Source organism: Lepidochelys kempii, chromosome 15 (genome assembly GCF_965140285.1).
Source record: "Lepidochelys kempii isolate rLepKem1 chromosome 15, rLepKem1.hap1, whole genome shotgun sequence".
NCBI classification, from domain to species: domain Eukaryota; kingdom Metazoa; phylum Chordata; order Testudines; family Cheloniidae; genus Lepidochelys; species Lepidochelys kempii.
The window spans coordinates 24,413,395-24,431,126 of NC_136394.1; the positions used below are offsets into that span (position 1 = coordinate 24,413,395).

The 17,732-nt window shown below is 48.7% G+C and overlaps 1 protein-coding gene across 15 annotated transcripts in view; it reads left to right on the forward strand.

Annotated features, from left to right (window-relative positions):
• The window catches only part of NCOR2 (nuclear receptor corepressor 2), a 412,272-nt gene that overhangs the window by 150,095 nt on the left and 244,445 nt on the right, over positions 1 to 17,732 (forward strand). For all 15 annotated transcript variants that reach the window (XM_073313442.2, XM_073313441.2, XM_073313453.2 and 12 more), the window contains exon 4: positions 15,822 to 16,002. In XM_073313442.2, the coding sequence (XP_073169543.2) occupies positions 15,822 to 16,002 (181 nt within the window). The remainder of the gene's footprint in view (positions 1 to 15,821; positions 16,003 to 17,732) is intronic.

Genomic DNA, 17,732 nt, shown 5'->3' on the forward strand with positions numbered 1-17,732 from the left:
GGGAAGCTACTAGAGCAATGTCTAAAACATTCAATTTGTGACTACCTGGAGGATGGAGGGGTGATCACAAGAAGCCAGCATGGATTTACCAAGAACAAATCATGCCAAACCAGCTTGATCTCCTTTGACAAGGTAACTGGTTTGGTGGTTAGGGGGAATGCGGTGGACATAATATACCTGGACTTTAACAAGGCTTTTGACACAGTTCCACATGACATTCTGATAAGTAGCTGGAGAAATGCAGGCTCAGTGGAACTGCCATTAAGTGGATACATAACTGGTTAGACAACCACAAACAAAGAATAACTATTAATGGAATGTCAGATTGGAGGGAGGTCTCAAGTGGGGTTCCACGGGGATCTGTTCTGGGTTCGGTGTTGTTTAATATCTTTATTAATAACCTGGATGTAGGAAGAGAGAGCATCCTGATCAAATTTGCAGATGACACAAAGCGAGGGAGGTTGCCTGCACTTTGGAGAATAGAGTAAGATTCAGATGGATCTTGATAAATTGGAGAACTAGACTATAGACAACAAAATGAAATTCAACAAAGACAAATGTAAGGTGCTACACTTAGAGAAGAAAAACCAAATGCACAAATACAGAATGGAGGATAACTGGCTTGGCAGCAGCACGGCTGAAAATGATCTGGGAGTTGTGGTGGATCAGAACCTCAACATGAGTCAGCAACGTGATGCTGTTGCAAAAAAAAACAAACGCAGTTTTGGGTTGCATTAACAGAGGCATAGCATGCGAATCACGGGAGGTGGTTGTATCGCTTGGGACTGGTTAGGGCTCAGCTAGAGTACTGTGTCCAGTTTGGTCACCAATGTGTAGAAAGGTTGGGGAGAAACTTGAAAGGCTCCAGAGGCAAGCAACAAAGATGATCAAAGGGATGGAATGCAAGCCATACTAGGAAAGGTGAAGGAACTGGGTATGTTTGGTTTGGAAAAGAGGAGATTGAGGGGGGACATGATTGCAATCTTCAAATACTTGAAAGACTGCTGTAAAGATGGAGGAAAAATTATTCTTGCTTGCCGCAGAGAGCAGGACAAGAGGCAGTGGGTTCAAACTACAGCACAGCAGATTTAGATTAAATTTCAGGAAAAACTTCCTAAGACCCATAGGACAATGGAACATAGGACTGCCTAGGGAAGTTGTGGAATCTCCTTTGCTGGAGATTTTTAAAAAGGGACTGGATAGCCATCTGTCTTGGATGGTTTAGACACAACAAATGCTGCATCTTGGCCAGGAGAGGGGGGGTTAGACTAGATGACCCTTGCAGTCCCTTCTTACCCTACGATTATTTTCAGACTGTCAGCCACATGAATGCTTTGGAGTTGTACAGCATGTAATGTCAGTTCTGGATGCATCTAGACAGGCATTCCATAAACAAAACCATATTTGAAAACTGGTCCCCTCTCTCTTTCTACCTGTTCCCCATAGTGCCCAAGGAGTTAACCTTATGAAAAGGTTGCATTTGCTAAGATGAAGCTGCAAATAAAAGAGCCCTGAACTTAGGGAGGGTTGTGTTTTGGTGGCTCCTACAGTGGGAGAGGGTAAAAGGACAGGACGGGCCAGGTCCTGCGAGATTTCTAGCTCCCACAGGGCTTCTGGCGTAGGCTTGATTTGGAGCCATGATAATAAGCATGTGCTCAGAGCCACTTCCTGTTTGCTGATTTCCAGCAGTCAACTCATCCTCCCTCCCTATCTAGGTTGCTGTGGGCTGTGCTCGTCACCGCTTTGGGGGTGGGAAGGAATTTCCCCCCATAACAGTAGAGTGGGTCTTGCCTTTTGCGCCTTCCTCGCAGCGAAACCTAGGGGTTGGGTTTTGGGCAGCCGGAGGGCTGGGATTCTCCCCCTCCTGGGGGGCACAGTGTGGACCTATGTTAGGTCGGCAGGTGCCCAGTGTGGGGACTTGCTGATTTAGGCTGCAGATCCAAAAAAGGATAATATAGTGGGTATCCCAAGGGCATCTCCTTATGAGATAGGGGCATCATGTCTAAGTCCTTAGGGGCAAATGCAAACCAGGACTGGGGCACTACCTGGGGGGGACTGCCCTGCCAATGCATTTGATGATGTTGCTGGCTGGGGGTTGAGGTCCCCTCTTGCCTCAACACCCAAAAGGGAAGGGATGCTGGCAAGTGAGTGGAGGTCCCCAGAGACCCTCCCTGTGTGATGTTTGGGAGCCCTCGAGAATTGGCAAAAGATCTGTGGGGTGTGAGTGACAGCTCTGGGCTGTCCCCTGATTGGCAGCTTTGGATGTGATTTGTCTAAGAAAGCTGTGGCCTGGTTCAAACCGATGTCACGTGTCCTTGCCGCCTTCCACGCCGTGAGTGCACCAATGCTATTAAGCTCAGGAGGGACTTGAGCCCAGAGCTTGTGGACGTGGGGCCAGATTGTCAAAGGTATGTAGCATGCCTAGTGACCTCTCCCCCCGCCCCCCCCCCGCCCCCGAAAAAAAAGCCCCTGGGTGCCTAATTGCCATTGAAATCTATCAAACAATTGATTTCAGTGGGAGTTGGGTTTCTAGGCCCTTGTGAATATCCCACTAGGTACCAATCTGCATTGTTAGGTGCTTAAATACATTCAAAAATCAGGCCCATGAGACCAGGCTCCCCTCTCTTGTTGGTGTGACGTTCTTCTCTAAAACAGTATCCCAGTGAAACCGCTGTAGACCTAACCCTTTGGGCGCCTTGCTGCTGGATCCCGAGTTGTTTGGCGTGCTCATCTGGAGTGTCCTCTCCACTTGCCCGCCTGGAAGACTGCCTGGCTCCTGGAATCTGGTTGGAATGTTTATTAAAACAACTTTTTAGCTCGAGGCAGCTGCACATAATACAATAAATACATACACATTTTAAATAGAGACAACTCCCCAAAAGAGACACAGTTTAAAAGCACACACGAAAAACAAAAGATTAACCCTTCCCTGAAATCAATGGCACCTTTGAAATCGCCACCTCTAAAAAGATACAGTAGGACCTCAGAGTTACGAACTGACCAGTTGACCCCACACCTCATTTGGAGCAGAAGTACACTGCCTGATTGTGTACTTCTGGTTCCAAATGAGGTGTGGGGTCAACTGGTCCGTTCGTAACTCTGGGGTCCTACTGTATCGTTTCAGTTGTAAACTTGAAAGAACCACCCTAATGTTTTGTTCAGAGTTACGAACAACCTCCATTCCCAGGGTGTTCGTAACTCTGAGGTTCTATTGTATATGAAAATAAGATTAAAATAATCTTTGGAGTCATTTTGATTCGAAAGAGCCTCTCTTTTACATTCTTTAATTACTAGGCGAGGTACCATAGTAAAAGGCAGAGAAATGTCTCTATCGTCTTGCCCTCTGGCTGGAGCAAGGCAGGATGGTAGCCTGTATCTGACACCATGAATAGTTCTGGTTTCCCGGGCACAGAAGCAAACCCCAGTGCTGCAGGGAGAGGAGCCGCTCAGGAGTCCGGGCAGCTGAGTCCCCTGTGGCAGGTTCAAGCCAGGCGCATTTGAAAGCACTTTGGCTTTGTTCCGGTGTTCCGATTGATTGGCTGCAAGCGGAGGCAGCTGGCTCTCGGCACGCAGGGCTTTGAGGGCTGACAAACACAAATCATGTCTGTGAATCGGGGGCGGGAGGATGGGAAGCACAAAAGTGTGCTCTGTCTGAAAGGAAGAGTCTTATCCCGCCTTCCGTGGTGTAATACTCTGCCTGGCACACAGCAGCGGGAGGTGTGAGGTACTTGTTTATGGATTTCTAGGCTGTTGCGCGCTCCTCCCCCTTAGAATATACAGAAAGGAAACAGCCTGTCTGGTTCTGGCTGCTGCGTCTGACGCGCTGTCAGAATCACTTTTTCCCCCCCATGCCCTTAAATAAGTGCGAGCGAGTCTGGTACAAGTGGAAGGTGCCAGACTGACGGCCCTGGAGACTGAGGGCCTGTGTTTATTCGCAGAACAGATGCAGCCTAGGCGGACTGCCCTGCACTGCCTGGCCAGCGTGCTGAGCACCTGACCTGGAGCACCTCCAGTTTCGCACCCTTCCAACGCTGGCCGCTCTGGGACCGCCGGTTGGGGCAGTTGGATTGGTGCTGTTGATGCCGCTCCGCTGGAAAAGGGTTGATGCAACTTACTTTACATAGAGGGAACGTGGTGTCTGGGATTTAGGAGACCAAGGTGCTGGTCACCCTGGCCTGACGTTGTTACCTTGGCCAAGTCCCCCTCGCCTCTCCATGCTTTGTACACTGGTGACACCACTGACCTACTCCACAGGAGTGTTGTAATGCTTGTAAAACCCACTGAGATCCCTTGGATGTGTGGAGCATCTTCCGCCTGGGATTGTTCTTGAAAAGGTTATGATTGGGGCCAAGGCAGTGTCTCTCTCTAACCTGTCAATTAGTCTAGCTTCGCTACTGAGGCGTGGCTTTAGGAGCTCCATGGAATGGGAATAGGCTACTGAGCATTTCCTTGGGAGGATACCAGTTTGAAGCCAGCCCATGTTTACAGTGACAGAAAGCTGCGGCTGTTTCGGTGTCCTGGGGTGTGTGGGGAATGGGTTTGGGGTCAGTCCTTTCCCAGAGGACAGCGCAGTTGGGTGCCTGGATTTGTCAGTCGAAGCAGAGGGATCAGGGGTTGAGTGGGCTGTAGAGAGGGAATTCCCCTCTTGCTGCTGGAGGTGGTCATGGCAGGTCAGGGCTTTGGCCTGTTGGCAGGGCAGGGTTGGGGAGGTTTGCCCAGGGTGTAAGGCTGCTTCTGAAAGACACCAAAGATGGGAGGTTTGAAGTCATCGCGCAGAGCAGGGCGAGAGCAGCAGCCCAAGTTTCTCCGTGCTGCCTGACCCCTGTTCTAGTGTGCAGTTGTAGGGGAGCCATAGCTTCTCGCCTGGGGTGGCCAGCTGGTGCCAGTTGCGATGGTGGTGGTGGGCTGTTTGTGAGGTGGACACTGGGCACCCTGTTGAGAGAGGTTAGTTTGATACCGGTTGTGATGAAGAAGGGCTTGCAGGTATGGGTACTCATAAAGGGCGGGCAATAGACTGGGTGGTGGGACTGGAGCTGACTTTCACATGAACCTTTTGGAAGGGTTCCTGCGGACAAGTAGTGGTCAGCACTGCTCGGCCCCAGAGCATCTCTCCAAGGAGGCATCGTGCACTCTTTGGATCTCCACATAATTGGGGTGGCGCTCGCAGGATTTCCCCTGCTGCATTAACAGAGGCTGGGCGAAAAGCTTTCTACAACACTTAATACATCCTGGAGCTGTCACCTTTCTGGCACTGCTCCCGCTGGCTGCCATTGTGGGGGGGGGGGGGGCACATTGTGCCATCCTTTTGACCTTCCCTGCTTCCCATATGTGGCAGCCTGGATCTGCAGAGGTTGCTGCTTGGAGTAGCTGCTGACACTTCCCTTTGCACAAGCAGGGTAATACCCATAGAGAAGGGAACTTCTAGATCAAAACCAAGAGAAGGAACTATCCATGCACTTTGTGGATGGCTAAGAACTGGCAGCTCTCTTGTGATCCTGGCTTGAAGGAAGGAAGCCTTGAACCCTGTTGATGGCATTGCTTTGGGGAAGTCACCTCTGCATTTCATCTCCTTGATATGCTGCTTTCCCTGACAGTTTATTGATTGCAGGCTTTTTCTTGGAAGGAGCTGTAAGACTTCCCCTTAGCTTGTTCAGTTGACTGTGCCAGCTGGAACACAGGAGCTAAGAAAAGTATTTCAGGATTTACTGTTGGTACAAGTCGTACCGTGAATACTTGCAAAGGAATGTCCTGGCAAGATTACAGGGCTCAGCTTATTTATTTTATTTTTTTTTCCAAATTTTTAATCTGCAGGAGAAATGAGAATAATTGGGTTGACTGTAGCATGGCAGGTGGTGTGTGTGTGTGTGTGTGACAGTTTTTAGTCAAATTTTCTTATTAACGCAAGAAAATGTGGCTGTATAATGGTTTCACTGGGAGAAATTGTAGCCGTAATGTACGGGACACGTTTATCTGTGGTAAAGTGAGTCGGTGTTTTCAGGGGAGGTAATTGTATCACCAGTTTGTGAGCCATGCCCTTTCTTTGGAGTTTCTGCACCGAGCAGCAATTCAGGTTTTAAAGAGTTCACCCAGCACTGATGGGCCGTATGCTCCCTTTGATGATAATGATTGTTAGGGTTTGTTAACCAGTTGCCAGGTTTCTGCGGCAGACAGGAGTAGCCACGTGTGCTATAGAATGAGGGACAGCCTAATTACTGTGTTTATTGAATATGATTAATCCCCCTGACTGACCAGCCCAGGGAGTCGTGGGAGTTGGAAACGTGTGGAAAGCTGCCACAATATGTGGCTAAGGAAATAATGTGCAGTTTTTCCATCTTAATCGGTTTTGGGCCAAATGGCACCAAATCTTCCAGAATTAACAGTGCGATCGCTCTGATTTTATTTACTCTGCTTAATTAAGGTCCTGTTTTTAAAGGTGACCCCCCTTTTCAGCTCAAGGCTGTAATGCTGGCTTCACTATGCTCCATCCACAGCCCCTCATGTAGTTTTTTCGCAACATTAAAATTACGTTCTTGGTCTGATTTTTTGTTTTGTTTTGTTTTCTTAAAATTAATGTGGGAAAATAATGGATGAAAGCCACAGCTGGTAACATCTGGATATTGGTTCCCTATGTTAAGATCTGCTCCAACAAGCTTCTTCTCTTCCCATGGAAGCTAGGCTGAGTTAAGGTGCTCAGCACCTCAGAGGATCAGGCCCTTCCAAGGAAGAAGTTTTCAATTTTTATTTTTTGTAAAACAGGCACAGGAACCTTACCTGCTCGCCTTTGTTCTCCCAAGGCCTGGATTCAGATGAAGCTCAGGTCATGATGAAATGAACGTGGCAGTGGCAACTTCCTAATTTACATATCTGTCTCCTTTGGCATTATGGGAGAAGAGTGTTCTGAGGAGCAGTCTTGGGCTTTGCATGACTGGACCAGCGTGGCTTGGTTAGAGTAATGTGAGGAAGCTTTCATTATTCTGCTTGGTTGATATTTTGCTTTCCTCAACACTGAGCTGTTCATGTTTTGGAATGAAAACCCTACATTTCTGGTTTTCATCATTATGAATTTCATCCCCTTGGGCAAACCCATTTGCATTGCCACTTTGTGACACGTAACTTCATTGTGATGCAGTGATGTTTGTATAAGTCACTTCATGATGCAGTTTCCCTGCAATGATGTGCTGACCCAGAGCTCTTTTCTGGGAGGGGAAAATAGTCTTGCAAGGTGTGTAACTGCCCTGGTGAAATTGGGAAGACTCAACAATCTTCAGGATAAATGGTGATTCTAGCACAAATGTGAACTAAGAATTATTTGCTCACACTCCAAATTTTTAAGGTAGGGGTGGGCAAACTACGGCCCAGGGGCCATATTCGGCCCTCCAGCCGGTTGAAACCAGCCTTCGAGCTCCTGCTGGGGAGCGGGGTCTGGGGCTTGTCCTGCTCCCGTGCTCCAGCCAGAGAGTGGGTTTGGAGGGCACTCCACATGTATAAGTCAAGGCTCCTGGAAGCAGCAGCATGTCCCCACTCTGGCTCCTACGCTTAGGGGCAGGGGGCTGCACGTGCTGCCCCCGCCCCAAGCGCCACCCCTGCAGCTCCCATTGGCCAGGAACTGCGGATAATGGGAGCTGCACAGGCAGTGCCTGCGGACGGGTCAGTGTGCTGAGGTGCCTGGCCACACCTCCGCATAGGAGCCAGAGTGGCGACATGCCACTGCTTCCAGGAGATGCTTCAGGTAAGTGCTGCCTGGAGCCTACTCCCCTGACCCGCTCCTTTGCCCCAACCCCCTGCCCCAGCCCGCAGTCCCCTCCCGCACCCTGAACTCCTCATTTCTAGCCCCACCCTAGAGTCCGCACCCCAGCCAGAGACCTCACCCCCTCCTGCACCCCAACCCCAATTTTGACAGGTTTCAGAGGAACAGCCGTGTTAGTCTGTATTCGCAAAAAGAAAAGGAGTACTTGTGGCACCTTAGAGACTAACCAATTTATTTGAGCATGAGCTTTCGTGAGCTACAGCTCACTTCATCAGATGTTTACCGTGGAAACTGAGCATTCATGGCCCGCCATACAATTTTCACACCAAGATGTGGCCCTCGGGCCAAAATGTTTGCCCACCCCTGTTTTAAGGAGTTATGGAAAGAAGAGCTTTTGTGTTAGCTGACAATCCCAGGATACGCACAGAGTACTTGTTCTCTTTCTATTGAGTTAGCCTGTGCTGTCCCATGTGGCAGAGTGTTAAAGTTTATGCTGGTTCAGGCAGTGTGCATGGAGCTCTTTTCTTTAGCAGAAGCTTTTAAATAAACCCAGTACTTTCATCTAAACTGAGATTGACGTGGTAAACGCAAGCTGAAATTTTTGTGCCAGGCTGCTGAGGCAAAGCTACTTGCCTTCCGGTAGGACTTCCCACAGGTGGCATTATGAAGAACCACATATGCTAGCCTGGCCTGAGGCAGCCAAACTTCTGTGGAGATTTGGCAAAATCAAAGTTCAAGCAAGTGGTGAGCTAACTGTTCTGTACTTGCACGGTTCGTCATCGGAATCCTTCCTGCGCCATCAGATGACACTTAGGGCATGAACAAGGCTGCTCCATCCTTGTCTGTCCTGGGCTGCTTTTGGCATATCCTCTATGTTGTGAAGTCCTGTAAGTCCTTAACTGAGTAGTGTCTGGCAGAGGGACTCTTTCACTCAGTCCCTCTTGCGTGTTCCTTCAGCTGCGGGGTGGCCCGCCTGCCGTGGCGGACAAGGCTTTGTTCTTAAAATGTGGCCCAGATAGTTCCTCCTCCTTTTCTGGTTAGCTTTAGAGCAGGGGTGGCCAACCTGTGGCTTTGGAGCCCCATGCGGCTCTTCAGAAGTTTAACGTGCGGCTCCTTGTACCGGCACCGACTCTGGGGCTGGAGCTACAGGCGCCAACTTTCCAATGTGCTGGGGGGTGCTCACTGCTCAACCCCTGGCTCTGCCACAGGCCCTGCCCCCACTCCACTCCACCCCTTCCCGCCCCCTCCCTTGAGCCTGCCGTGCCCTCACTCCTTCCCTCTCCCCCCAGAGCCTCCTGCATGCCACAAAACGGCTGATCGGACGGTGCAGGAATGGAGGGGGAGGCACTGACTGGTGGGGCTGCAAGTGGGTAGGAGGTGCTGGGAGTGGGGGAGGGAGCTGATGAGGGGCTGCTGACCTATTACTGTGGCTCTATGGCAACGTACATTGGTAAATTCTGGCTCCTTCTCAGGGTCAGGTTGGCCACCCCTGCTTTAGAGATAAGGGGTTGTTGAACTCTGACAAATTTGGGCATTTGTTATAAATCCATTCCATTTAATAGCTAGTATTTTTCAAAGGAGTGTTGACATCTGTCTGTAACTGGTGGATTTGGTGGAGTCTAGTGAGTAATATGTTTAAATGTGATGTTTAATGTAAGGAAGTATTTCTTCCCCCAGTGCACAACCTGTGAAACTTGTTGCCAGGGGATGTTGTGAAGGCCAACAGTATAACCGAGTTCAAAAAAAGAATTCGATCAGTTCATGGAAGGTAGGTCTATCAATGGCTACTAGCCAAGATGGTCAGGGACGCAACCCCATGCTCTGGGTGTCCCTAAACCTCTGACTGACAGAAGCTGCGACTGGCTGACGGGATGGATCGCTCAATAATGGCCTGTTCTATTCATTCTGCCTGAAGCATCTGGCACTGTCCATTGTTGGAAGACAGAGTATGGTCATTCTTATGTTCTAATTAAACACTTTTGTAACAGAAAAATCTTTGTCTACTAACCATCGAAATCTTCTCAGCGGGAGAGAAACAAGCACCAAATAAAAAAAAAAAGGCCACCAGTTAATGCAAACCAGTTTCCACCCCAGGGGGCCTGTTGGTTGGCCCGGAAAAAGTATTCTAGAGACTTGTGCTGGCCTCTGGGGCTTTGTCTGCATTTGAGAGATGCAGTAGACTTGTTCCATTCTTGCTAAATCTGATTCTGCTCCCCCAGTGTGAACGGAATTGGGAGGAGCCCTCACATAGACTGGCTGCTGCTGACATTGTAAACAGTATGGATAAAATCCTGGCCTCATTGAAATCAGTGGGAGGTTTGCCATTGATTTTAGTGGAGCCAGAATTTCATGCTGTCATACAAGCCTGCTTCAGTTTCCCCAGTGGAGAGCTTGGAGATTATGGTTAGGGACATGAAACGGGACATGACAGGAGTAGGACTGTCACCATTTTCAATGACTCTAGGTCACTTTGAAGAAAGTCTCATCGATTGGGAGCCCATGTGTAAAATGATGGTTCTGATACATATTTCAAAGAGAAACGGCTAAAGTTAATGGGTCCAGAGGATTACCTGCTTTGGAAATGGCACATCTTTTATATGATCCTTATTAATCTGTGTGCTGGGCACTTCCAGGCAGTACTTCCTGCCAAATCTCTAAAAAGGATGTTTTTTCACCAATGTCGGGGCTACAGACTGACTTTAAATGAAAACGACACTTCTAGCAACCTTACAGCACCAGTCCAGGATGCCGGTTCTCTTGTGCGTGTGTGCGTGCATATGAGAGAGAGAATTTTGTAGCACTTGCCTCCTGTTGTGCTGGTTGTGTGCTCAGTCCTTGTGAATTTCAACCTCTCTCCTAGTCACAGGATTCTCTTTAGAGGTGCTCGGAGCACTAGGGCATCTCTTGAGGTCTCCGACAAAGACCAGGCAGGCACCAAACACAGAGTTGGGGGAATGTGCTGTGTGCACATATCAAAATCCCAGCTGGTGGGTGTCACGGAGTCCCTGGGCGATGCTCTGGAACTGCTCCCCATGAAGCCAGTCAGGACTCTGGGGTAGTCGCCTTTCTGTGAGCAGCCTGTCTTCAGGACACACAGCTCACACAGCTTCCACCTTCCTGGGTCTGACCTCGGAGCATTCAGCATCCTCTGCCCCTCCGTGCGCTTCCCCCCAGCGAGTCCACTCAGGTGGGGCTCCTGGGGAAGCCAGAGGGTCCTGCACCCCAACTCCGCAGTCAGACGTGACTCTCAGCCAGCCAGTAAAACAGAAGGTTTATTAGACGACAGGAACATGGTCTAAAACAGAGCTTGCAGGAGCAGAGAACGGGACCCCTCAGCTGGGTCCATTTTGGGGGGCAGTGAGCCAGACAACCACGTCTGCACTTCACTCCATGTCCCAGCCAGCCCCAAACTGAAACTCCCTCCAGCCCCTCCTCCTCTGGGCTTTGTTCCTTTCCCGGGCCAGGTGGTCACCAGATTCCTTTGTTCTCCAACCCTTTAGCTCTCACCTCCCAGGGGGGAAGGGCCCAGGCCATCAGTTGCCAGGAAACAGGGTGTCGGCCATTCTCTGTGTCCAGACTCCTGCACACACCGGCCCTCTAGGGCTCTGCAATGATCATACACCCTTACCCCACCACCTAGATACTTAAGAACTGCCTAGGGGAAACTGAGGCACCCCCATACTATTCAGAGGAAACATTAAGAAGAGTCCCACTTCGTCACAGTGGGTCCCCCCTTTTTTTTTTTTGGCCTGCTGGCATTGAGAGTGTCCTTTAAAGAGAACCCTTCCATTTAAATAGCGAGGAACTTCGTTATTGCCAGAGAAATGGTGATAACCGTCTGAAAAATATGTAATAGTGTTAAAGGTTTTGGCCTTATCCCACTTTTGGCCTTCCCCAGGGTTGGCAGCCCATTGGAGAACATGGTTATAAGACTTGAAGGAAAGCCTAAAAGGTTCAGTTGATTTGAGGAACAAAGTTATGAGCTTCTGGGAGACACTGAGGGCAGTTTTAGTTAATGCAAGAACTTTATTCATTATTATTTATTTTATTTTTACAGTTTGAGAAGTCCAAGCTCACCCCCTCCCTGGGATTTGACTTTGCTAATAAAGCAAATGAGAAGATAAAGTCAAGATCAGCTCAGGTCTTCCCTGGCCTCGCTGCTCCCAGGATTCCTTCTTGCTCAGCACACACCGTAGATCGTGTCTCCCCCTAGAGGAAAACATGCTCAACTTCCTTTATGTCCAACTAATGAGACACCTTAGTCAGTGAAGCAACAAAACCCCTGTAACCTTTTCCTAGCCATTTCAGGCAAACTTTGCAAGCCTGTTACAAACCCCCTTTTAGAAATGATACGGACTTAAAGCAGCCATGAGTATAATATGGCAAAAATTTATATGAAGGAGGGCATCTGCAACAATGCCTGACCCTGCAATGTGATGAGCACCCTCAGTACTCATTTGATTGCACTGGGAGTTGCTTAGTAATTTGCATGAAATCCTAACTGTTTATACTTTACTAATTCCAAGTGTCGGTTGCCAAAGATTAGCCTGTTGGTGTTTAGTTACTGGTTGTGCAATTGAACATGACGTTAGAAACACTCTTTTCCTTTAGCGAACTGGAAATTTCTGGAGTGAAATGGCCAGGTGGGTACTATTTTGGAGAAAATGCAACCCTAACTAAAACAGAATGTAACTAAACTTTTTTTCTAGCTGGAGCTTATTTTTACTCTAATGGCAATACCGTTGGTCCGTAAAAAAAAAATTGTAAAGATCTCGCTACAGGCGTGAATGTGGAGAGTGAAAGGTGTGAACGTTTCTAGCAATAGCATTTTGTTTCCAAAGAAGAACGGCTGAAGGAATTGTATTGGGTAAAGTAATCTCAGGAACCGTTTGAAATTCCTCAGGATGAAAGTCAATAGAAGTTACAATGGTTGTGGAAATTGAAATAAAATAGCAGCCTGGAATGTAATAGTTGCTTGGCACAGTATAAGCCTGAGTCATGGTAGAGACTTGTGTTCTTAAAATTGTATTATTTTATCTTTAAAAAATGTCTCAGTGTAATGAATACGCCTGAAGCTAGGTTTGTGGGGGGGTTTTGTAAGTCCTAAGGCTTCAGGCCAGTCCCTTGGCAATTAGCAGCTTCTTGGTAATATATGCTTTAAGAAAATAGGAATCTGATTTTAATTACCTTTGTGCACCAGAGTCTGGGTGTTGAATATGTCAACACCCTCTGTGCTCAGCAGTTGCTGTTTGTTATTTAGCGTTAGAGCAGAAAATGAAGTGTTGAACTGCAGCTGTGGGTCAACAGAATTTGCCCAGGGGACTGAGCAGAACAACAGGAAACTTGAGAGATGCCACAGGGTGTTTCAAGGCTGGCTAGAAGAGTGCTGTATCATTCCAGTGCAATGATCAGTATTTCAGAGGCTTACTTTGAAAAGTAACTGCGTAAAGGGCAAATTTCCTCTCTGCTATACTTGGAGGCTTAAGTGGCAAAAATAATGCAAGTGTTGAACTGATCTTTATCCTCTTACCTCCTCAGCTGAGAGTGAACAAGCCACCTTTTATTCCTGTCTGTATATCAGCAGAATTGTTTACTGAACTCCAGCAGTTACCCCTGTGCCAAGCCCTTGGCAGACAATGTGGGTCATCACTGACGGTGTAGTTTGGCCTGCAGAACCTTTGTCACTGGCGGTGATGTGCAAGAAGGAAAACTCCTGGCTTGATGCTTGGAATGCATGCTGAGTTTGCAAGCCCAGAAGTTGAGGGGTTGGGAGCTTCTTTAACTATAAACTAAACGCATTTGATCTGAAACCCATTGGTGCATTTAGAGAAAACTTTCACATCAAATTGACTGAATGTGATTGTTTTCAGGGAGGGCCCCTCCTCTCTAATTGCTTTGGGCCTGACCCAAAGCCTGGTGAGGTGTCCCCCCCATTTTTCACCTTGCTTTTGTATCAATCAATCAAATAACTTGTTTTATTGGGAAAATACCTTACATTGCATGAGAGAGATGTATTATGATGATACATTAGTGTGTGTGTGTGTATATGCAAAGCTGCGTGTTGAAGTAAAGCTATATGTATTAGTCTAAAAGATAAACACAATAAACAGGCACGCCTGTAAACTCTGAAGTGCATGCTCATCTGAATGTACTGATGAATCTCACGCCCACCACGTACCCATTTCAAGCTGTTAGCAGATAATGGTTTAAAGATCTAACACACCAAAATGGGAAGAAAATGGAAATCTGCATCAGAAAACAAGGAATTATTCAAAAGTTTAAAACAGAAACAAAAACAGGAGAAAAGGATTAAGTCAAGTGTGTGCACTACAAATGGTGTGGCCCAGTTATTAAATCTAAATATTTATAGACTAATAGTTCTATGTCTACAACAGTAAACTGTTTATTCAAATGAAAAGTTTTATTTGGGGATTAGAGATGTATTGTTTTCTAAAACTCAGAGGTGGCTGTTTTACATCTGTGGCAAACCACATTGAATTCCATTCATCAAAGCATTTGTCTACTGCCGGTTCTCAAACTTCATTGCACTGTGACCCCCTTCTGACAACAGAAATTACTACATGACCCCAGGAGCGGGGACCAAAGCCTGAGCCCCCCCCCCCCCCAAGTCCTGCAGCTCCAGACAGGAGGGCCAAAGTCAAAGCCTGAGCCCTACTGCCCTGGGCACAGGGGCCAAAGCTGAAACCCCACGGTTTCAGCCACAGGTGGCGGGGGCCCTGTAACTTGAGACCCACCACCCAGGGCTGAAGCCCGGGGGTTTTGGCCCCAGGTGGTGGGGCTTAGGCTTCAGCTTTGGCCCTGGGCCCCAGCAAGTCTAATGCCAGGTCTGGCGACCTCATTAAAAAGGGATCATGACCTAAGTTCCCTGTAGGCGGCGCGGATGCACAGCTGCCTATGAAGCCCCACGAAGCGGCCCAGGGATGCACCAGGGAGAGGCACCATCCCCGCCAGCCCCAGCATGGATCTGCCACGGCTCGGGGAGAGGAGCCCCTCCTTCGGCCTGGCCCTCCCCTCCCCTCCTGCCAAAGTGCTGACCTGCCACAGCGGGCAGAGGTGCCCCTCCCCGCCGGCCCCAGTGCGGACCTGCCCCGGACTTGCCACGGCCGGGAAAGAGGAACCCTGCCAGAGCTGCTGCGGCTGGGGAGAGACACCTTTCTCCCAACCCCGAGCTCCTGCAGCGAGAGAGGGCTGCGGGGAGTCCTTTCTCCCCACCCCAGAGCCTGCACCCCAACCCTCTGCCCCAGCCCTGAGCCCCCTCCTGGCATCCTCCTCATCCCTGAACCCCTCCCCCCCCCCCCCCCCCCCCGGCACCGCAACCCTCTGAGCCACCCCACACACTCCAAACCCGTTGGCCCGACCCCCACCACGTGAGTTTTGTTATGTGCACCCATATGAAGGTCATGTGTCACACATCACCTCCATATTGGCGCACATCACAAAATTCATTCCGCACGTGGATGTAAAAAATCAGAGGGAACGCTAGTCACGACCCACTTTGAGGTCCTGACCCAGGATTGAAGAACCGCTGATCTACTGAATACTTTTCCACATCCTCCCGTCCACCAAAATAAACCCCAATATTTTCCCAGCAAAATTAAGGTTTTTTTCCCCCCGATTTTTACCTGTTTTTGTTGTTGTAGTAAAAAAACATTGATAAATTCCCAGGAAAAATTATATAAAATAAAAACTGAAAACAAAGGGCCCTACAGATAAACCACTGAGGGACAGAGAAATCAAGTGACTTGCCTAGGACTAGACAAGAAGTCATTGGCAGAGTTGAGAAATGAATCCAGGCCCTCTGAATCCCCGTTTTGTGCTGTTACCACCAGTCCATTTTTTCCCTGGATAGCCTACCACGGTGGGAGTGTTGTGAGGCACAAAACTGAAGAGCATAGGTCTTTAGCTGCCTGAGAGGTGTAAATCAAGTTGAACACTTTATCCGCCTGCGATGGGATACAACCCTTCAGGAATTCTTAATGTGGAAATGCAGGAGCCCTGTGTCTGCTAGAATGGCTGCTTGTGACTCTAAAATTGCCCCTCTCTTTCTCCCCAGGTCGCAGGAGTTACACCTGAGAGCCGAGCCCCACTCCTATCTCTCTGACATGAGTAAACAGTCGGAAATAGAGTTCATTGAAACAAAACGACCACGGCTAGACCTGCTGCAAGACCCACTGATGCGGCACTCGCCTCTACTCAACCAAAATCAGCAGGGAGGGACGGAAGATCTCTCAAAGGTAAGGAAAAGAGCCACACACAGCCTTAGGACACTAAGCAGGTGCAGACCAAGTGTTATATGGCACCCGTGGGAGTTGCATTTGCTTTACTGTCTGGCTCCTACAGGTTGCCTATGGGTAAGGTTAAGATTTTATCACAGTTACTTTTAGTAAAAGCCAAGGACAGGTCATTGGCAATAAACAAAAATTCACGGATGCCCGTGACCTGTCCCTGGTTTTTACTAAAAATAACTGTGACAAAAGGGGCTGATGGGGAGATGAGTCTGAGCCCTGCTGCGGGGGGGCCCAGCACCTGCGGCATCTGGGAGTGTTGGGGCCCGCAGCGGCTGGGAACTGCGGGGGCCCCCACCAGCTGACAGCTCCAGCCCTGCCATCCTGGACTGACGCAGAAAAATGTCAGAGGTCTATGGAAGTCACGGAATCCGTGACCTCTGTGACAATCTTAGCCTTATGTATGGGGCCTGTAATTTTCTAGTTCCTTGAAGGCTCCATGCACCATTTGATGCCATACAGGTATAGCTTACAGCTCCTGTTGGCTCTAGCATTCTGGAAGATGTTGTCAGGTGCTAAACAGTGACCTGGATGCCCTGTTCTAGGGGGTGTAGGTTTTCATCGTAACTAGTAGAATACGCATGCGTTTACTAGGCTGTTAGACATTCTAGTCGCTAGAGCAGCTTGCTGCTGCCCTTGAGCTGGCGAGGCGTTGGGAAGCCCTGCTCCTCTGGATATTGGGCCCTCTGATTTCATTTTACTTGATCTTTTTCTTTCATCCTGCCTGTCTATTTGCTAGCTGTGTGTGCAGTGTTCTGTGGTCGGCTGGCAGCTCTGTTCCCCTCATTAGAGTTGTACGTCCCTCGCTGCAAACGTTTGAGTCATCTCGATGAAGGAGAATGCGTTACACGCACTGAATGGCAGATAGAGCAGCCCTTTATAATCTTACACAATGAAGCCTCCCTCAGCCGAACCTCCGTTAACAGAATAACTCATTTATGTGAAATGGCAATGCCTCCCCATGTAATAACTGTGATTTAAAGATCCGCAGCTTAAGTGAACTCCTGTTTATTTGGATCAGTTTTGATGCTGCGTTTGGATAAACAGCATTTGATTTTCCCCTCAGTTTGAAATTCTGTCTGGATTCATGTCTCTCGGCGTCTGCAGGCAGATGGCATTAACCTGGTAGAGCCATAGCTCACTTTTATGGTGCATCTAATTCTGTCAGTGTGAGTTCTTTGGACTGTGAGCCCATTTGATTAATACAACTGGACCCAAGTTGCCATGAAAACGGATGGGTTGGGTATCCAAATCTGAGGCTAACGTGTGTGCATTTCACACTAATTGTTTCCCCGCTTGGGAGTGCCAGAACATGGTGATTTTTCCTGTTCAGGTGGCATGAGCGACCATGGTTGCAAACCTTCAGTAATGGAGATGCCACCTACGAAGGAGAATGGCGTTGTTTGGCTTCCAAGGGAATCCCATCAAGCTGTCCTGAGCGGGAAAGACACGTAGTTTCAACTAGCAGGGTGCAAAGCTGGGGAAAATGAGGATGCTCAGGGATCCCAGAGGACTATTATGGTGGACCTTCCTAGTGGTGAGGGAGAGGGTCTGGAATGAAGCTGATACGACAGGTGCTCTGATGGCTCAGATCCCAGTATAATTAGTGGTTTCAGAGTAGCAGCCGTGTTAGTCTGTATTGTCAAAAAGAGCAGGAGGACTTGTGGCACCGTAGAGAC